This window comes from Danio aesculapii, chromosome 16 (genome assembly GCF_903798145.1).
Source record: "Danio aesculapii chromosome 16, fDanAes4.1, whole genome shotgun sequence".
In the NCBI taxonomy this organism is placed as follows: Eukaryota; Metazoa; Chordata; class Actinopteri; order Cypriniformes; family Danionidae; genus Danio; species Danio aesculapii.
This window is the reverse complement of record NC_079450.1, coordinates 20,190,802-20,212,997: the sequence shown is the minus strand read 5'-3', so window position 1 is coordinate 20,212,997 and position 22,196 is coordinate 20,190,802. Positions and strand designations below refer to the sequence as shown.

The window sequence follows — 22,196 nt, the reverse complement described above, 5'->3', positions numbered from 1 at the left end:
TGAACAAACTATTAGTAATACGTTTATTATGTTGTTTTATTTTCAACTTTGTTAACATTAGTTCATAATAAAATAGCTTTATTTGTTTCCTTCATTACCAAATAATGAACTGAACCATCAAAGAACCTGCAACAAACGTCATTTTCCCGCCTTCTACGTATATTCTGTTAGAGTTTTATTCCGATTTTGAATCAGCTTTGTTCACACACAGAAATACCAATGTGCTATATGCACAGCTAGTGTTTTTCAGCCAATGATGAACTTCAGATGAAAGCTTTATGTGACTATTTTCAGCTTCATAAGGTTCCTTTTACACTATCGATGTTGTAATGTAATTCAGATATAATCAGTTAAATAGGCTTAAACATTCATTTAGTTGTTAAAGTGACAAAAGAGATGAAAGCCCGTTTAAATGCAGGCCAGCGCAGAAATTCCATTGCAAATACTGGAGTAAAATTAATTCCCATATTTTAAAGACATGGCACAGAAAAAAATAATTTAATGCAGTGCTTCTTGTTTGGTCTGAGACCCACTTTATATTGTATCTCAGCCAGGCAGTGAAGATCGCTGTTTTTTAAAGAAATCTGAACTTAAACGCGGCAATTTTGTATGGAATGACAATTCACCGGAAGCCCTGAGGCTGGCTGACTGAAATTAATAGTCTGTGTGCAAATACCGCATTGCAAGGCAAAAAACTTACTCTATACATTGTTTTAATAAAGAATTACACCTTCTTTGTGGGCTGTTCGCACTAAACACTTTTCTTTGCTTTCCATTGCACATTTTTTCCACATTTTGTTTTATAAACATAGACAGATGTGTTTAACCAGTTTCCTGAGTTTTGTTTGTGACTTTCTAAAAGCATGTTGCTTAAGTTAACAGAATTTCTGCCCTGCGTCTGGTGTTTTTAAAAGCACAAATGTGTTTTATTGTATTTTTGAAAAACTTAGCATTATTAGTGATAATGGTTATTTTGTAAGCAGCCATGCTATTAAATATTGAACATCCATGTCTTTACGTGTGCAGATGTATAAAATAATCATAAATTCTTCTTTGTGTGTTTGTTTCAGCTCTGGCCCCAAAGTTTACTGATGTATTTGTGTTGGTGGACAGTACAGCCCAGGGGGAAACACAGCAAATAAGGGAACTTCTCAACCGACTGCTTGTGCAGCTTAATGTGGGTGATGGATCCCATAAGATTGCACTGGCTCAGTTTGGCGAGAACGTCGTCAAAGAGTTCCTGTTTAAAGACTACCAAACAATGCAGAAAGCCAGAGAGTTCATAAATCGATTCGAGCCCAGGCTCAATGGAGAGCGAAAATTGGGAAAAGCCATAGATTATGTTCGCACAACCTTTCTGAACACAGTGTCTGGCAGTAGAATCGCTAAAGGCTACAAGCAGTATCTGCTGGTGCTGAGAACTGGCGACTCTTATGACTCTCCTGTGAGGGCCATACAAACAATGAAGAATGAGGACGTGTCTGTCATTGATATCAGACTGGAACCAAATTTACAATCCTTGTTCCCTTCACTACGTACCTTCCGGATCGACCAAAATATTATTGATGTTGCTGCTGATGTCACCAAAAGAATTCAGGAGAAAGAGGTTTTCAATGTTACAGGAGGTTGGTTTACTTTTAACTACAAATAACACAGACACACGAGACTGAATTTGAATAATGGAATGTTCTGAAAGGTGCATTAAGTAACAAAAAGTTTATCGTTTTTTTTTTGTAAATAAAATATGATCACTGAGATGAAGCTTTCTACCGTAGCAGATGGCTTGTGCCTTAAGCCATGTAAACAAATAATAAACACAACTAGTCTCAAATTCTGACAATGTATAATAATAATAATAATAATAATAATAAACTTTTATTGCGTACCAGTTATTCCATAGTAACATCCCATAAGTCCCTTAGATACTTCTGATAGACTTTAGTTCTTATAGACATATTGTTTTCCGTTTAAATTATGTTAGTTTTAGCTGTAATTGTCTATAAAAAAAGTCTGTTAATTACAGTAACAGTTACAAATAGCTCATGATTCACAGGTTTGATTTTATTTTGATGCTGAGAAATTAACTCATCAATGCTTTATTAAAACTATATATTGTGATATAAATCAGGTATAAGCAAGTACGTATTGCAAGAACTGTTCCAAGCTACTAAAAGGTCAATAAAGTAAAGGTCTGCGCAGGACAAATTTTTTAGTCCTGCTCCCGCGAGGTTTTATTCCGTACCTGACTGCTCCCATTGTATATTCAGCCTTTGTTCACCTGCTGCCAGCTTAATAATTTTCTACACGACCCGATTAACAGATAACAGATAAAACTGTAGGTTGTGCAAGGATTGTAGGTTAAATGTCAGTTTTGTTTGCCCCTCTGTGATAAGACACGAGTGCCACTTTAAACCTGAGGTTCCAGTCTTGTGACTGCTAAAGGGTAAAACATAGAGGTAGGCTATTATCACATCACGCAATAAGTAATTTTTTTGAGACTTGCCTGATGTGGGTTTCCTAAAAGTAAACTGACCACTTTCTAACGCAAGCTGAAGGACAGCACATCTTCACTTTGCTCTCCCATGGTGGTAAAGCCCACTCTTGGGACCATTATGCAGATGATGTGCGTACAGAAAAAAAGCACATGCAGAAAGCACTGGTCATGCGTGTGTAACAGTCGTGAGCACTGGCTATACTGGTACTCAATAAGAATTAGCAAATTGCAGATATGCTGTTTTGAACGTGCTTTTTTCTGTACGTGCATCATCTGCATAATGGTCCTCAGAGCAGGCTTTACCAACATGGGAGAGCAAAGTGAAGACTGCGCCCAACCTGGGGTCTGTGTGGGTCCTAATGCCCCAGTATAGTGATGGGGACTCTATACTGCTCAGTAGGTGCCATCTTTCGGATGAGATGTTAAACCAAGGTCTTGACCCTCAATGGTCATTAAAAATCCCAGGATGTCCTTCGAATAAGAGTCGGAGTTTAACCCCGGCATCCTGGCCAAATTTGTAAGCTGGCCTCTGTCCATCATGGCCTCCTAACCATCCCCATATCATATTTGGCTTCATCACTCTGTCTCCTCTCCACCAATCAGCTGGTGTGTGGTCTGCGGTCTGGCACAATATGGCTGCCGTTGCGTCATCCAGGTGGATGCTGCACACTGGTGGTGGATGAGGAGATTCCCCCCAATGTGTAAAGCGCTTTGAGTGCCCAGTAAAGCACTATATAAATGTAAGGAATTATTATTATTATTATTATTATTATTATTATTATTATTATTATTATTATTATTATTATTATTATTATTATTATTATTATTATGTGGCACATTGCAATGAGTGTCTTTTTGTTATTTTATTACATTATTTTAGTGATTCATTTACATTTCGATTTTCAAGTAGGAATACAGCATAAGTGTGCTTAAAGGATGCTTAACAGGCAAAAAAGGAGCACTTGTGAGCGCCCTTAAAATGATTAATGGGACACCTTTGGAACAAACCATTATGGTACAGGACAATATTAAGAATACTAACTATGGTATTCTGAACAAATTCTTGTAATGGCTTAATGTATCTTTTAATAGATTATTGATACATAAAACAAGGTTTTCCACTGTTTCCCGCTCATATAAACTAATTTTTATTGTCTTTGAACAGATTGCAGATCAGCCCAAGTAGCAGATATCGTGTTTATTGTGGATGAGTCTGGTAGTATCACCCGAAACAACTTTGAGCTGATAAAACGTTTCCTCCACCGCATTATTAGCGGCCTAGAGGTGAACTCTGACAGCGTGAGGGTGGGAATGGTGCTTTATAATGACAGGCCCAGCGCCGAATTCTACCTGGACACATTTGTTAACAAGAACGATATTATGAACTACATAAAAATCATTCCATACAGAGGTGGAGGAACAGCAACCGGTGCAGCCCTAAAGTTTGCCCAGTACAATCTGTTCACTCCGAAGAGGGGCAGTCGGAAAGCTCTGGGTGTTAAGCAGATTGCCATAGTCATGACTGACGGTGAGTCCGAGGATGATGTCACCACCACCGCTGCTGAACTGAGGCGCTCAGGAGTCACTGTATATGCCCTTGGGGTGAAGAACGCTAGTGTGGAGGAGCTCAAAAAAATCGGATCCTACCCTGAACATGAGTTTGTGTTCAACGTGGGAAGCTTCCTGATGCTTTCATCTCTGGAGAAGAGCCTCAGAAAGAGCCTGTGTAAAGTGGTGGTCAACAGACGCTTTGACAAGAACAACAGATTGCTCCTAAAACAAGGTAAATCAAAATTAAAAGGATGAATATTCTGTCATTGTTTATTCAATTATTGCTTGTTCCAAACCTGCTTGGCTTTCTTTCTTCTGTTAAACACAAAAGAAAATATTTTGAAGCAGGAAACCTGTAACTTTGGCTAAACCATTTTCCTACAATGGAAGTCAATAGTTATAGGTTTTCCTATCTTATTTTGTGTTCAACAAGGATCTCATAAAGGTTTAAAACCACACAAAGGTTAGTAAATGTTGAGTTAACTTTCTTTTTGGGGGGGGTGAACTATCCATTTAAGCTTAGTTAAAATAGAAATAACAACCAGTATTTCTGAAATGCTAATGGCATTAATTTTCTAAAAGGTATAGTTCATCAAGAAAAGAAAATCATTCACTGTGGCTCCTGATGATACACCTTATGAAGTGAAAGTGTGCAAGAAATTGGAAATTATACAATATTATTAGCTTTAATTATAATCAGAGCCTGGCTAAGAGTTCTTGATTTGTACGTAAATCACTTGTTAGCATATGAATAAAAACTCACCTGCATCTTCGATGGCCTAAATTGCAACATACTGTAGGCTCATTCTGAAAATGTAGCCCTATATATGTTTCTGGAGATTGCGAAGTTAACATAACTCCTGGGACGTATTTGGGTCTCTCCAGAAATGTATATAGCGGTATGCTTTCAGAATGAGCCTGGGTTGCATACAACTTATTTTTTGCCAAAAATATACCCATGTAATTTGCATTTTGTAACATTTGTGGGCAACTTCTAGCTCTTTTATAGCAAGTTACAATGATCACATCTGGTGCAGACAAACTATAGTCACACAAGTCCATGAATTTGATATATTTTAATTTGAAAAGTTCAATTTATCTGTATTTTTTTGTAAAAATAATATTTTTCAAAATCACTAATCATCACTTTGTGACTCTTTTCTTCCCCTAGAATCAATTCAGGCAGGAAATTTGGCAAATTTTTTTTTAAGAATCTATTTTGGTTCCAAATTCATACAATACCCAATCCGACTTGTTTTTAAGCACCAAAAGAGGGTTTGTGATCCTCTTAGTAAATCAGACCCATATTATTGTGCAATTGCCTTCAGTTTCACTAACAATTTTCTCAACTAACTTCACTCAACTAACAATTTCTCGTACATGTAATTTAATCCCTACCTTCAGGATGCGTGAACACAGAGGAAGCAGACATTTATTTCCTGTTGGACAACTCTGGCAGCACTCGTGCTGACTTTGAAGATGTGAAGAAATTTATCGTAGGCTCCCTTCAGTTATTCAACATTGGACCAAATCGAGTTCGTGTAGGAGTTGTAAAAGTCGACCGCAATCCCACTCTTCAATTCAGCCTGACAGAACACAAAAACAAAGCCTCTTTTGAAGCAGCAGTGAGAAGCATCAGTCAGCCTGTTGGAGGCGCAGAGAAAGGCAAAGCGCTAAAATATGTGGCCAGTCTCTTTAATCAGGCTAAAGCGTCCCGTCCGGCTAAAGTGCAGGAGATTCTCATTGTCATTACTGATAAGAAGTCTCAAGATGATGTGGGGGATCCAGCAGAAGAGCTGAGGATTCAAGGGGTTTCAGTTTATGCCATTGGAGTAAAGGATGCCAGCCAGGATGAGCTCTTGAAGATGACGGCTGATGAAACTAAGGATTTCTATGTGACCAACTACGATGCCCTGAATGTCCTCAAGGGAGAAATTGTCACAGATATTTGCTCTCAAGAAGGTAAGAGAGTTATCAAACTTACAGTATATACAGCAACACATTGTTGTTTCTTTTTTCTTTACTTGTTTAAAACAAGACAATTTAGAGAGTCTTATAATAACGATAATAATGAGACTTATGATAATTTAGAGAAAAAATATAGAATATTAAAAAAGCAATAAAGGTACAATATCATTAAAAAAAACAGGGACACATTAAATGGATTAAAATTCATTGTAGAATATTAATTAAAATTGTGATAAATTTCTTTTAGATATTGAAAAATTTGTGAACTATTTTTATATATATTTTCATATATATGAGCAATATCACACTTGTAGCAGTGCGATATGGCTGTATATGCGCACTGGTGGGTGGCATGCGTTGGCTTGAGGCTGTAGGCCGAGTGCCTTAGTGTCCCACCAATGATGCTAAACAGCCATATCGCACTGCTGCGAATGTGATATTGAGTTTATACAACAGTTTGACGGCATAGTCATGTGTATAAAAAACAAAGTCAAACACGGAGAGTCTCAAAATCCTTTTGTATGAGGAACTACTTTCTTCCGCCATTCATTCACATCTGCAGCTGACGTCAGAACAGCAGAAACCTTTGCTAATTCACCAACGTCACTTTAGAGCTAGTATTTGAATGATTCTCTTGTGTAATGTCTAAAGTGATGACAAAACAGGTGATTTTGCTCACATGTTAAGATTATAAGTCTGAACAGCATGAAATGCCATCAGTCTACAGAGATTTCCTACTATTTCTCTGTTACAATCAGGATATTACAATAATTAACCCCAAAAAAGCCAAAGCAGGGCAGATACTACCGGTTTACTGTTGTGTTTGTGAGAAGGAAAAACCCTAAACACATGCAGGCATTTCTTCTTTCTTTATTTTTACTGAACTAGTCTGCAGTAATGAAAACAGGAGACTCATTAGAAACAAACAGATGGCCAACCAAAACGTAACTCAGGGTTATACAAAGAGAAGCCAACACAAAATACATACATTTCTGATACAAATCCCATCTCACACTCAACACACTAAAAAAAACTATGGTATAAATGCAGCACTACAACATACAAAAGAGAGAGATCGACTTAGAAAGTCACTTACCAGATTATTAATGATCTGATCAGCTGTACTTAGAAATTGCGCTGTTTTCTACCTCTAAGGGCTTATTATGTGGTCTCTGTCACCATGTCAACTGTCTTTGCTCTGCTCAATGACAGGCTAATGGACGCTGATGTGCTGTATCTCTGTAATAATTAAAATTTAAAATAGGCACTATCCTTACAAATAAACTGCACAGTTGCAATCTAAACAACTACATTCTCGACTAAAAAAAGCCTGTCGTCCAACAGCAGCAATATTTGTCAAACTGTGGTCCTCTGCTTGCCACTCGTGTGTGTGTATATATATATATATATATATATATATATATATATATATATATATATACATACAATACAGTTTCCATTGTAGCGTTATTGAGTTTATTCCCCTAAAATGAATATTATGTACATTATAAAGGTATTTACTGGAAAACAAGAATAGTAAAATAATTTGTTTTCTACTTTCTTTAGCCTGCAAGAACAAGGTGGCAGATATCATGTTTTTGATTGATGGTTCTTCCAGCATTTATGGCCCAGACTTTACATCAATGAAGACGTTTATTACCAAAGTCGTAAATGGGACCATCATCGGAGAAGACAGTGTGCATGTTGGTGTGGTCCAGTTCAGCAATAATCCACAGGAGCAATTTCCCTTGAACCGGTACTTTGACCAAAATGAATTAGAAGAAGCAATCGACGGCATTGAACAGTTAACAGGGGACACATACACAGGGAAAGCACTCTCGTTTATTTCAAAGTATTTCGATGCATCTAATGGCGGTCGGCCGGACGTTCCACAGTTCCTGGTGGTTATTACAGATGGAGAAGCTCATGATGCTGTCGCCATACCCGCAAAGGCCATCAGAGACAAGGGTGTCACCATCTTCTCCATAGGTGTGGGCAGCGTAAACACAACACAGCTATGGGAGATCAGTGGCACTCAAGATAAAGTGTATGTGCAGAGGGATTTCGATGCGCTTCATTCCATCGACAAAAACCTACAATTCAAACTCTGCAGCTCTGACCCTGATGGTGAGTCAGTTTACCATAAAGTTTTCCTTAATGCAATTGTTCACCACATGCCTGGGATGTTGAATGTACTTTTTAGTTTGGTGAAATGTAGAATACTACAAGTTAATTTAACGGATGTTTCTGTAGGCAAATTACAGTCGGTGTTGTCGTATTTTGGAACTTGGAATTTTGGAAAAAAATGTTTTGCTTCATGTTCAAACTACATATATAGAATGAGCTGAAGCAACACAATTCAGTGTTTCCCCTACCATTAAATTAGGGTGGCGCCCGGCCTTTCCTATGACAACCCCCCCCCCCCCTTTAAGTCAAGTTAATTTTATTTTCTATATAGCGCCAACTTCTTTTAATAAACAAGCTAAATAGTTGTATGGAAAATCTTATTTGTACAACGGCATGTCATTTCTGTCTCTACATGGTCGCGCGTTTACTAATTTCTGATCTCTGAATCACACATGGTTGAGTTCCACACAGCCACTCTCTGCTGTACTCTGAGAGTGCATGCACCACATCTGACAGGACCGATAGTTTCTCAGAAGTTAATCACTTTAATTTCACAATTGTTGTTTAATTCTTGTAAAAAAACTAATTTAAAACGATTTTTTGTACTTATAGTCTCAGAATGTCGTCTGACAGCAATAACAACGTTGTTTTGATAAGATTACGTTGGTGTTACATGACAACACCTATGTATTTTGTGCGTGAGAGGAGGGAGATCGGTAAAATATGGTGACGGATCCAGATCCGGCTTGTTCCGACACAAATTCAGCTTTGCATTCTTGTAGCCTGTATGCGGATAAATGGGCCAGACATTTCTGACTTTTCATACCAAGAAACTTTGGAAATGTTCTTCCTGAAGCCCAGAAAGATACACTGCTGTGACAAAATCTGCACACTTTGTGGATAAAAAAAGATATCAAAGTAAATAGAAGTTTTTAGCTTGTACGGTTGTATAGTTCAAATAGATGTTCAGTTGTTTACTGCTGTCATTAAAAGAAAAAAATATAACACCATGACTCCTTGTATTCGTGTCGTTGTCAGTCTAATCAGCTGTGGCACACCCCTAATCTCCCTATTCCCACTTCCCAAAAAAAAAAAAAAAAACTAGGGGAAACACTGCAATTCCTGACATATTTCTGGGACAACTTAATTGTTTTATGTTCAATCCACTTAAATTTGTCAAAACCTATTAACTTAGTAAATTGATTTGTGTTTGGACAACATGAATTAATTGTGTGGAACCCTGCATTTTCTAAAGTGCACAACAAAGAGAACAACAAAAAGCAAGATTAAAATTGTCCTCCTGACAAAAATAGTCACACTTGTGTTGTTTGCTGTAAAACATTAGTAACTAATTGAAAAATAATGTAATTTTAATGTAATCGTTACTTACTGCACCCAAATAAAATCGTAATAAACCAATAATTCGGGTTTAAGCCATACCTGCCAACTTTTGTCTCAAAAATTCCAGAAGTAAGGGGGATGGGGGTACAATACCACTATACTTGTACAAAGGGGATACAAAGTACTATACTTTGATACTATACCAAAGTTGGCAACCCAGGGGTGTTACAAACTGTACCAAAAAACTGAGGACTGGGAGCGGAGTGAAATTATGGGAGTTTTCTGGGAGAAATAACAAAACGGGAGGGTGACAGGAGATGTGTCTGACATATGGAAGACTCCTGGGAAAAATTGGAGTGTTTGGCAAGTATGGTTTAAGCTTGTTTTGGGTTTATGTTTGTCAACAGTGGAATATTAATCAACTTTATTCTCATTTTTCTTGTAGGTTGTCCTAGCACACAGTTGGCCGATGTGATCTTCCTAGTGCAGTGCACCAGACAGCTTCGCCTCCAAGATTTTGAGAAAATTAAAAACTTTTTAATTTCTGTGGTAAATAGCACACAGATTGGAGACAACCTAATTCGCTTTGGAGTTATCGTCCACTCTGACACGCCGAATCAATTCTCCTTAAACCAGTACAACACTAGACGCCAGATAGCGGAAGCCATAACAAGCTTAAAGTCTCCAGCTGTAAGCGGATACACGGCTAGGGCTCTTGCATACTCGCTAACTTACTTCACTGAAGCAAACGGTGGACGCCAAAAACGAGGAGTCCCTCAAATGCTGTTCATGATCACAGACGGTGACGCCAGAGACCGAGAAAACCTGCGTGCACGGGCTGATGAGTTTGCAGCCAAACAAATAAATGTGTATGGAATTGGAGTGGCTAGAGCTCAAGATAGTGAGCTGGAGATTATTACCAAGAACAGAAACAAAATCTTCCATGTTAATAATTACGATAACCTTCAAGACCTGCAGAGGAACGTCTCAGGTGTGCTCTGCAATGCAACCAAACCAGGTAACGTTTTGCTTCAGACTCTACAAACTTAAGTGACTGTTCTCATCAATTTAGGTTTGCCAATTTGGTTCAACCAAATATAAAAAAATTCTCTCTTCAATTCATGTTGTTTGGATCCCCCGAGACATTTATTCATCATTAGAACACAAATTAAGATATTTTAAAGGAAATCTGAGGACTTCTTAACAATAATCCCAATAGTCACATTCAAAGTCCAGAAAAGCGCAAAACACTGTCAAAATATTCCATGTGACTTTAGAGGTTCAATTGTAACCATAAGAAGCTTCAAGAACACTTTTGTGTGCCAAAGCAAAAATGTCAATACAAATGTTCGTCTATTTTTTTCTCTTACACATCAGATTTCTATTAGGACAAACCAAACCAGTGCCAAACAACTAGCAGCGATAAAAAGCTACTGTGTTGTTGGCCTGCGTCGGCTGCATCTGGTCCCGTGTGGACCAAAAAGCTGTGCATGAACACACCAAATGGACGACTGCCGTCTTAAATGAAAGAGCACATTCTGTGCCTCCATTATAGGATTTGTCTTTCCGCTCCTGTGGGGGGGGGGGGGGCAGTAATCTGTTTTCTGAAATACAGAACTATTGGACTATTGCTGTCAATGGAGAAACAAAAAAGCTCTTGGATTTCCTCTAAAATATCTCTAGGGTTTAAAACCATGTGAGGGTGACACATAACAGAACTTTCATTTTTGGGTTGAAGTAACCCTTTAATGGTTTTGTCTTCCAGTGTGCCAGAACGAGGTCGCCGATCTTGTGTTTCTGATAGATGGATCTGAAAGCATATCAGAGGAGTCGTGGATTACAATGATTGCTTTCTTGCTAAACGTTGTGGACAAGCTTCGAATCGGTCCAGAACTTTTCAGAGTCGGCATAGCCCAGTTCAGCAGCATATATCAGAAGGAGTTCTACATGAATGAGTATAAAGATGCTGATGGGGTGAAATCAGCAATTCGAAGAATCACGCAAATTAAAGAAGGGACGCACATTGGGAGTGCTCTGCGCAATGTTGTGGAATTCTTCCAGGAAGGCAAAGGGAGTCGCAAACAGCGTGGTGTACCGCAGAATCTTGTACTCATCACTGATGGCGTTTCATCGGACAGAGTGAATGAAGCAGCAGATGATCTGAGAAACCTTGGTATTAACGTATTTGCGATTGGAATTGGAGCTGTCTCGTTGCAGCAGCTCAGCTATATTGCTGGCTCACCGGACAGATTGTTCAAAGTACAGAACTTCAACTACCTTAATCTGACAACAGCTACATTTGTTGATGCCCTTTGCGTTCCTGTACCTTTAACACAAGCAAGTGAGTATATATGCCAATGTTTTTTAATATAACATTATGAGGAATATAACATTTATGAGGAAGGTCTATCAAGGAATTCTCTGTATATTGGTGCCATATTGGTTATTTCAGTCATTATCTTTGGGTTTTGTTCATACTTGGCACGTTTGGTTCAATTAAAACAACCAGTTTTATTCAACCTATACAACCCTATAGGTCATTTGTCATTTTCCTGAAATAAGATCCATAGGAGCTTTTACTAAAATAGTACCCTTACCACGAGTAAAATACAGTGCATTGTGACTTTTTTGTGAAGTACATATCACTTTAAGAATCGTGTGTTGCTCGTTTTTTGAGTATTTCTTCCAACATAATTTAATCCAACTAATCTTCCAACATAGGCTCATTCTGAAAACGTAGCCCTATATACATTTCTGGAGATCGCGAATAATGTAGCCAGAGGTACGTATAGCTGCATTTTGTCTTTAAAATGAACACCATGGGGCAGTATGATGCCATTCCTTTTTGTGCTTACCTACTGACCACTTACCTTTATGTGGATGGCTTTTCCACTGTAACCAGTTTGCCATGTGGCTCGCTGCATACATCGGTGGACTTGGACATGGAGCGGAATTGAACGTGACAGGGTTTGAGTCTGGCAAAGAGTGGTTTCAGAAAGCAAAAACAAAAAGACAAAAACAAAGACAAAAATAAAAAAACAAGTAAATAACAGCGTGAGAATGGGGTAAAATCTGAAAACGTGGTAAAAATCAAGCTGCTGCAAGGGCTTTTCTTTTTCTGGATTGCTTTTGAAAACACCGTCGGTTGGGTTTAAGGAAGGTGGTGAGTGGGTCAATCAAATAACTAAAACTGTTAAAAAAAACATGGGATGTATTTGGCACTCTCTAGAAATGTATATAGGGGTACGTTTTCAGAATGAAGCCTAGCTTGTAATCTTCGGTTTGATTCCCAGGAACAGGTACAACAGTAAAATGTGTACCATGTATTGGTAAACTGAATTGCAATTGGTAAACTGAGTACATGTAATCTCAGCATAGGCTCATTCTGAAAATGTAGCCCTATATACGTTTCTGGAGATCATGAAATATGGCTGCATTTCGTCTTTAAAACGAACGCTACAGGGCGTTATAACGCTGTTCCAGTCAGTCAGTTAGTCGACAGCGGCCTCTGGTGGATTTATGCAAGAACAGCAGGTACAGAATGGCACTTGCGATAGAAATTTGTGATCTGAAAAAGCGTACACAGCGGCCTCTAGCAGATTCGCGAAACAAAAACTGCAAAAAACTTACCTCCTGGGATATACAGTATTTGGCGATCTCCAGAAAGGTATATCATAAATAGAATGAGTCTGGGTTGTGTAATTTTGTTCCTTTTGTTTTTTTTTTGCATATTTGGTAGGTTTCTTTGCAAATATATGTTCTAAAAGCATTTTTTAGCTTCAGGTTCAGTCTTAAAAATGCTAATCGAACCAAGACAAAAGGAATAATTTTCAATTTTTTATCCAGACCAAAAGAATCAAGAGATCCAAGCTACACGTGTGTATGTAATTCTAGCATAAAACAAATGATTGGTCTATACATAATAACATAGTTTAAGCACTGACATCATTCAGCTCATCACATATAATTCCATTTCTCTTTATTTAGGTTGTACTATTGACGTTGGCATTGGATTCGATAACTCCCGAACCAGTTCAAGTTCTCGCTCAATCTTTAGAGACCAGATGAAGCTGCAGACATACCTGCCCGAGATCATCCGCTCCATTTCAGAAGTTCACAACCTATGCTGTGTTACTAAACCAACCATCAAAACCAACATAGGCTTCAGATTGGTCGATGCTACAGGAAAGAGGTTGGATGATTTTTCTTTTGAAGAGTATGATGTAGGAGTGTTAAACAAAGTGATGGCACTTCAGACATCCCAGTCTCTGAAATTCAACACCCAGCTTCTGCGCTCTTTTGAGGAGAAGTTTAGAGCTTCGAATTCATTTGTAAAGGTGAGTTCTCCATATAGAACAGCACTGTGAATAAAGGGACTAAGAAAAATTCAATTCATGATTTTTTCTATAGCGCTTTTATGTGGATTGTGTTAAAGCAGCTGAACATAGCAGCTTAGTAAATTGAAACTTTGTCAGTCCAATTTTCAGAGCTGAAGTTCAGTTTAGTTTAGTTTAGTTTAGTTTAGTTTAGTTTAGTTTAGTTTAGTTTAGTTTAGTTTAGTTTAGTGTGGATAAATTTCACTGCTAGAAGTATAAACACTGAAGAGCAAATCCATCGATGTGCAGCTCCACAAGTCCCAAAGGCCAGTGGGGAGGAACAAACTTCACCTATTGATGAAAATGAATGAAAAAAAAAATCCTTGAGAGAAACCAGGCTCAGTTGGGCAACTGTGTCTCTGAGCCTCGGACATTATCAAGAAGGCTATTCCAGAGTTTAGGAGCCGTACATGGGAAGGCTCAACCTCCTTCAGTAGACTTTGCTATTCTGGGTACTACCAGAAGGCCTGAGTTTTGAGAACTTAAAGAGTGGGTTGAACTGTAGCAAGACAGAAGGTTGGTTAGATAAACAGGAGCTAGATTATTTAAAGGTTTATAGATAAGAAGCAATATTTTATAATCTATAACAGGCAGCCAGTATTTTCAAGACCTGGTAAGAACTCTGGCAGCCTCATTTTGCACTAACTGAAGTTTAGTAATAGAGTAATAGCTGGGCACCAAGCGAACAGAGCATTACAGTAATCCAGCCTAGAAGTCATAAAATCATGGACTAGCCTTTCTGCATCTGAGATGGTTAATTCTAAGATATGGAGTTCTCCATATGCCAAATCAACCCATCTAAAAAAGCATGTTTGTTTGATGGCATCTGATGGATGGACGGACAGACAGATAGATAGATTTCTATTTCTTTGTTTTTGCTCCTGAGGTGCCTTAGGGCTCAGTTACTAAACCGATATATCTTATCCTCTCCCCCATTTCTCTCTCTCTATCTCTCTCTCCCTCTCTCTCTCTCTATTTCTCTCTCTCTATCTCTCTCTCCCTCTCTCTCTCTCTCTATTTCTCTCTCTCTCTTTCTCTCTATTTCGCTCTCTCTTTCGCTCTCTCTTTCTCTCTCTCTTTCTCTCTCTCTATCTCTCTATTTCGCTCTCTCTCTCTCTCTCTCTCTCTCTAATTTTTATATTGTTTTTATTTACTTAATATATATATATATATATAAATACTTTTACATACTACTTTTGGCTTTCTGTAGCTGTAAATTACTTAAATCATTTAAATATTGTTGCTTGGTTACTTTGATTATGTCTAATATTCTCAAAGTCGCTTTGGATAAAATCATCTACCCAATGACTAAATGTAAATGTCATGTTTTTTTTCAGGTGCTGATCATCTTTACAGATGGATTGGATGAGCCTGTTGAGAACCTTTTGCCTGTTGTCAACAGCCTTAGGAAAAATGGTACATCTGAGTTATTAATTAAAAAAACCCTCATTTTGTTTACTTCACACTGTGCAGTTAAACTTCAAGGAGCAAATGGTTCAAAATGAAGACTACATATGTTTACTAAGATTCTTTTTGTATCACGCCAGGTGTAAAAGCTTTGTTAACAGTAGCACTCGATGGATATAAAAGTACAACTGACCTGCAGAGGCTGGAGTTTGGTCGAGGGTTGCGCTATAAGCAGCTGCTCTCCATTGGCATGCTGAGTGTGGCCAGTGTCATGCAGAAGGAGATCGTAAGTCATGTTACATCCCTTATACCAAATCACAAAGGGGTGAGAATTTTACAGTGATATCAATCTTTTTTTGGTTTCAGAGTTCTAGTTTTTTAAAATGTTTTTATTAATTTATTTCAAATACATTTTTTTCCTCATTTTAACTCTTTTAAGTTGTCAGTCATCGTTGTTATGATCGTAACAGTGGTGTTGACATGGCGAATCTCTGGAGAACACTCCCTGTCATTCACCTGAACTACAATCCCATCATGTCCTGCAGTCACACACTAGTTTCAGTTCACTTCCTTATTACATACACACAGCTGCAGTTCATCACCACTGATTACAAGGGCTATATATACTTACCACACACAGATATCTGTTGTTGAGTCTTGTATCCTGTAGTGAACTTCACAAAGCGTTTTTATTGACTCACCTTACCATGTTTTTGACCCTTTGTTTTTTGATTATTTGCCGCCTGCTTCAACCCAATCGTCTGTTTTATTATTCACACTTTGGATCTGTTTTATGCCAACCTGCTCCTGTTTCAACTTTAGCCTAGTGGTGGGCAGAGTGAGGCTTCATGAAATACTGAAACTGTTGAATCAAATGTTTGAGCGTTTTGAAACTTGTCTACTAGTGGCAGGAGTTTAAGTATTGCTCCTAAACAACTTTAACAAAGAAACAGTTATGCGATTTGAGGAATTATTGGCCATGTTGTTTAAACGAGAAACCAAGTGACCTAGTGGAGTGGTTTGTGTTCTTGATTAGCATCCAAATGTATTGGGTTTGAATCCAATATGAAGCATTTATAGTCATTTTTAATTTATGATTTTATTGCTAGTTCTTGTGTGTTTTGTTTCAACATCAGTTTGAAATCCAAACTAAACTAACGCTTTATGAATAAATATGTGTTTGGATATCATTAATAAACATTAATAAAAAACATTGAGTCACAATTTATGAATGCTTGTACAAGCTGGCGTTCAAGCTCAAGTCACTCGCAGCACAGTTGCACTATGTCTGATCTTGGTCCACTAGGCCAAGAACAGCTACGACAAATAGTGATTTGGTTTTCGACCCTGTCCATTAAATGCAGATTTGCCAGATAGCAGAATTCTTGTGTAGTTACCGATCTTTTAAATCGCTATAGATGTGACCTGCCTGCTTAGAAACATCTTCAATTTGGTATCTTGACACCATGTGTAAACATCAGTTTTGCGTCAGTCATTCTAACCCTAGCCTGACGATTCTAATAAGTCTGCGTTTGGATCCTGCCCCTTGTTGTAAACTTGTTTGTTACAACTGTCAGCGTTTTTGATGATTTTTCACTTAAATTTGATGGCCCTTTCTATTTTCAGTAGAATTATCTGACCATATATTAAAATAAAGAGCCAAGCCTCTGCTGCTAAGCAAAAAATAATTTTATTAATTTAAGAGTAGTTTTAAGACTTATGTCCTTCAGCTCAAATTAAATCAAATCACTTTTCTTGTCACATCATCAGCAGCACGTGTGCTGTGATGAGTGAAAAGCTTAGGTGCTGGCTCCAGGCAGCGCAAAATACAGGCAAAATATAGTCAAGTACATGCAATGTACACGCAATATACTCGAGTACAATAGTTCCCTTACAGTTTCTCTTAGTGTTCACAATGTCCTAATGTTCTCAGCGTTTTGGCTGCTATGTAAATAAATGGCTTCCTGTTAGTGGGAGTGTTAGTGAGAGGCTCTCCAAGATAAAGGAAACAGCCACATGATATTAAAAGAGCTCTGAGGAAAGATCAGGATGTCAAGTGGCTGGTTCAACATGTCAACAGTCCTGTCATAAACAAAATGTCTCTAATGTGTTTTTTCTCTCTCTCTCTCTCTCCATTTTCTTTCCATTGACAGGATAATATTGCATCGAGAGAATGCTGTAATGTGACATGTCAGTGCACTGGTCATGAGGGTTCTCGTGGTTATCAGGGTCTGCCTGGGTCAAAGGTGATTAGTTGAAGATGTTTGAAGTTTTATTGAATGATATTGTTAAATAAATGGCTAATTTGTCTCACTGTACTGCTGATCAGGGGTTACCGGGACGGAGGGGAAATTCTGGTTACCCTGGAGAAGAAGGAGGACATGTAAGTTGTGTCATTTAGATTTATTAGTTATTTACTTTTAAATTGAGTTCATTAGCTGAGTAAAATGTTTTTCAATGCCCTTGGGGTTTGGGGATGTTTATACAATAACATTGATGTACTGTACTTAAAACATTTCAGATAGCTTCTTATACATAAAAGAATATTGTCAAATGTTCAACATGTATGCACTATGATCTGCATGGTGCATACATTTGCTGGATACTATTAGATCAGACTTATGTCAGGTCAGTATCTAGAGATGTCACTTTGTAAAGAAACAGTCCATTCCTGCACACATTTAGTTATTTTGGTTTTCAGGAACATGTGCGTACATACTGTATAAAGAGATCAGATGTCTTAGATGTCTCTGTCTTCTAGAATGCCTATTTTTTCTCATTTTCCCATGTTTATGTTCAGTTATTTTACTTTAAAGGCAATGAAAACAACAAACATTCATTGCCATAAAAGTAAAATAACTAAACCTACAAACAAGAGCCGTCAAAAACGGCATTTAGAGGCTTTTGCATCTGAACTCTTCATATAGACTCAACATATGAATATGCATGACACGTCAGTTGTTCCACAAAATCGCATTTTTGTAATTTGCACAGAGAATATTTTAGAATTGTTTTTAAAAATGTGCACTAAGTTTTCTAAATCTTACATTTTTAGACAGTTTGGGGGTTGAAAACAGTTTAAAAAGGCATTAGAGGAATACTGTTTTCTCTGCTGTATTTATCATAATCACATATTTACAATTACAAAGTTACAGAGAAGACATTTGTTCAATGCATTCAAATTGTATTTTGATAACATTTTTACAATTAGGATTGTAATAATTAACTTAATACAATGAAAACAATAAAATATGTAACCCACTGGTCCTACTGCTAGGATCAAACCTGCAATTCTTTGTATGAGAGTCGGTTGCTCTAACAAATAGGCTAAAGACCATGGCCTCTAACGTTTGTTGCTAGAGCACCTTTTGAGGTCAGAGGAGTGAGGTTTACCTACATAGTCCTTCGCTAGCTGGCCTCCGTTACAAATAAAATAAAAAAGAATCCTAAAACTTCCTATGGTGATTAAATGAAGAATACAACTCCTTTTTTTGGCATTTGATTGCTGTTTCAACATTTGTCTTTAATAAGATTCACTTGATTTTAGGACAGTAAAAATATAGATTTATTATATATAGCATCCAAAAAATGCCCCATAGTTCACAAAACTGTAAAGCAGCATGTTGACTGATAATAATGATAAATGTTACATAGGCACCAAATCAGCTTGTTATAATGATTTCTGGAGGATAATGTGAGTGACACTGAATATTGGAATAATGCTGCTCAAAAGTTGTCTGGCTTTTAAATATCTTACATTTAAACCCATATTAATATTGTCAATTGTACTAATAATATGTTATTGTTTTACTTCTTTTTTAATTACATAAATGCAACCTTTGTAAGTGTAATGGGATTTTTTTTATTTTTTAAATACAGACTTTTACTAAATTTGACTATAAATAATAACGGAATAAATGTTGAATGATCTTGATTTTCATGCGCAACACCTGTGTTGTAGGGTGAGCGAGGACTTCCTGGTTTGAATGGAACTCGAGGTAATCAGGGATGCCCTGGAAGAAGAGGCTTAAAGGTAACAGGAAATAAAATGCTCATATGGAGACATTTTAAAGTTTTAAATGTGGCTTTCACAGTTTATTCATTTTCCTTCAGGGTGGCAGAGGCTACAGAGGTGAAAATGTGAGTACTTCCATATTTCTTTAATAGGCATCGTAATAGCCTGGTTAACCTTTTGGCCACAGGTTACCAATAAAGCCAAAAAAACCTGAAAGATTTTACCTAAAGATGTTATAAATACAATTTAACCAAAGAAATTTGTCAAAAAAAAATCATAAGCGTTAAATTATGGAGTTAACTTCTTAAAAAGGTTCGGTGGCAGAACCACACTTAACTTCGTCTCCTGAACCAAGCACCTACTCCCTAAAACTTATTTAAGGCAGACCAGCCCTCTAGCACTGTTCTTTTCGTTCTTTCAAACCCACCCTCCCTTATTCCCTCTATTTCCTCACTTCCCATTCACAATCCTATAACCCTCTCTTCACTCCTAGGTTAAATTAGGGGGTCCAATCACTCTACCAAAATATTAAAGAGACAGTACCCCCACTCTGAGTCTCTGGACATCATCGTAGGATGTCCAATTAACCTACCTACCTGTTCACTGTTCACTGTTTATCCTCTTACTTCTCTTCCCCTTCATCCCACCGTTTTCTTACCATCCCTTTCATCCCTACAATAAAGTCTAGCTCAAAGTGTGGCGTGGTCCATGCTGGTGAATAAAGGGATAAGGCAAGTTAGCAAGAACATTTAAAGCTCTAGACAGATTTAAATTTATTTTATTTTAAATTTATTTTTTAATTTATTTGACATTATTTGATTATTCGATTTTTTTCATTACAAAATATTTCTATATATTTTTCATTATTTTTTTAAATAATCATATTAGTCTATTTCTTATGTCTATGTATTGATGAAATTTGTAATAGTTTTTTGTATAAACATATTTGTTATATATTCACTATACAATTTTATTTATTGTTTATGCTATGTGTAATGCTTTGACAATAATGCCAGTAAAGCTCATTTGACTTTGACTTTGATTTTGAGAGAGAGCTAGAGAAAGAGAGAGAATGTATACATCCTGTCTACTAATTATTACCAGATGGCATTTATTAGCCAGCATCTGTGTTTAGATGACTGTCTTTGATTGCCATCTGGAAAGGTTTGTTATAGTCTGTGGTTTCTGTTGTTTTTGTGTGGATGCACATAAATTGTGTTCCTGTCTCTTTTCATATTCTCTTGCATTTGGCTTGTTAATGAACGTGTAATCGTTGTTTGCTTATTGATGGCTTAAGTTTTCTTTAATCTTCTTCCACAGGGAGAAGAGGGAGATAATGGATTAGATGGTGTTGATGGTGAACAGGTACCTAATAAAATTCTGATGCACTTCTAACATTCTGTGAGTAATCAAGGGTCAATGGATATATGAAATGCACACTGAATTAAAACATATATTAAAAGTGTAATATATACGTATAGAATGTTTTAAATGATTGCTTTGGCAAGTGTTTATCACACATTTATGCAGTTAAAACATAAGCATGTAAAAACATGTAAAAAAAAACATCTTAACAGGGTCCATATTTTGTAATTCACAAGTGTTTTCTGTTTATTTACGGTTGTGAATTGCAATATGGTATGTTCATCTCTGCTCTGTTGACTTTTGATGTTGAAAATTCAACTCTACAGTTTAACAAAGTGACTTTTATTGACATTTTAGTAGCTTGTAATAATATAATGGAAAAAAAATATTTTATAGAGAAGTAAGTCTGTAAAATAATAAGGTTTTGCAAGGTTTTTACAAGGTATTTGTATTATTTGCAATACCAACCTAGACAATATGTCACTTTAAACTAATAAAAATGTTAATAAAAGTCACTTTTTCAATTTTTTCAAGGTTAAAAGTTTTTAGAAGAAAGATCAAGATCCCATAATGCAATTGAAAACAAGAATAAACGGGGGAAAATAATTTTAAAAAATAATAAAATACGGAAAACTGCTAATTTACAGGTATTTTTTAGTGTAGATTAAAAGGAAAAGTAACCACTCTAGCAACCACACAGAAATCACATAGCAACACTCTAGCAACCAACTAGAAATTGAACAGCAACTTCATGAAAACCACACAACACTTTAAGTTCATGGTGACAAATCACAACTTGTATTTTGTTAAATGTAATTTATATTGTGCAATGTAAATGTCATGCATCTTACTTTTTGAACCTTTCAGGGTAAAACTGGAGCATCTGGAAGTCCAGGAGAGCGAGGAGATCCAGGCAATCCGGTAAAATCCACCACTTATGTTCTTCTCACTTCTCACATGTTCTTATGATCCAGTCTCTCTGTAGTGCTCCATCTTCTCTGATTCATTCATATGTATCAACTTTGTGTGTCACCTTTGTGAAGGGTCCAACAGGTATTTCAGGAAGCTCAGGAAGCCCAGGACAACGAGGCCTGAGGGGAGATCCGGTTAGTAGAGTTCAGCTGCAAATAAATCTCTTAAAGGCATAGTTCACCCCAAAAAATTCATTCATTCATTCATTTTCCTTGGGCTTAGTCCCTTTATACATCAGGGGTCGCCACAGTGGAATATACCACCAACGTATCCAGTATATGTTTCACACAGCGGATGCCCTTCCAGCTGCAACCCAGTACTGGGAAACATCCATACACACTCATTTACACACATACACTATGGCCAATTTAGTTTACTCAATTCACCTATAACGCATGTCTTTGGACTGTGGGGGAAACCAGAGCACCAGGAGAAAACCCACACCAACATGGGGAGAACATGCAAACTCCATGCAGAAATGCCAACTGACCCAGCCAGGACTCAAACCAGCAACCTTCTTGCTGTGAGGCGACAGTGCTAACCACTGAGCCATTGTGTCGCCCTTTACCCAAAACAACAA

At 37.2% G+C, this 22,196-nt stretch overlaps 1 protein-coding gene across 1 annotated transcript in view; it reads left to right on the top strand.

Moving 5' to 3' along the window:
• Positions 1 to 22,196, top strand: part of col6a4a (collagen, type VI, alpha 4a) — a 53,920-nt gene that overhangs the window by 14,956 nt on the left and 16,768 nt on the right. The window contains exons 4-19 of the mRNA XM_056475170.1: positions 1,071 to 1,625; positions 3,660 to 4,277; positions 5,450 to 6,007; positions 7,580 to 8,140; positions 9,927 to 10,499; positions 11,247 to 11,822; positions 13,469 to 13,818; positions 15,195 to 15,273; positions 15,405 to 15,550; positions 17,418 to 17,510; positions 17,594 to 17,647; positions 19,226 to 19,297; positions 19,378 to 19,404; positions 20,600 to 20,644; positions 21,512 to 21,565; positions 21,688 to 21,750. Coding sequence (XP_056331145.1) covers positions 1,071 to 1,625; positions 3,660 to 4,277; positions 5,450 to 6,007; positions 7,580 to 8,140; positions 9,927 to 10,499; positions 11,247 to 11,822; positions 13,469 to 13,818; positions 15,195 to 15,273; positions 15,405 to 15,550; positions 17,418 to 17,510; positions 17,594 to 17,647; positions 19,226 to 19,297; positions 19,378 to 19,404; positions 20,600 to 20,644; positions 21,512 to 21,565; positions 21,688 to 21,750 — 4,424 coding nt within the window. The remainder of the gene's footprint in view (positions 1 to 1,070; positions 1,626 to 3,659; positions 4,278 to 5,449; positions 6,008 to 7,579; positions 8,141 to 9,926; positions 10,500 to 11,246; positions 11,823 to 13,468; positions 13,819 to 15,194; positions 15,274 to 15,404; positions 15,551 to 17,417; positions 17,511 to 17,593; positions 17,648 to 19,225; positions 19,298 to 19,377; positions 19,405 to 20,599; positions 20,645 to 21,511; positions 21,566 to 21,687; positions 21,751 to 22,196) is intronic.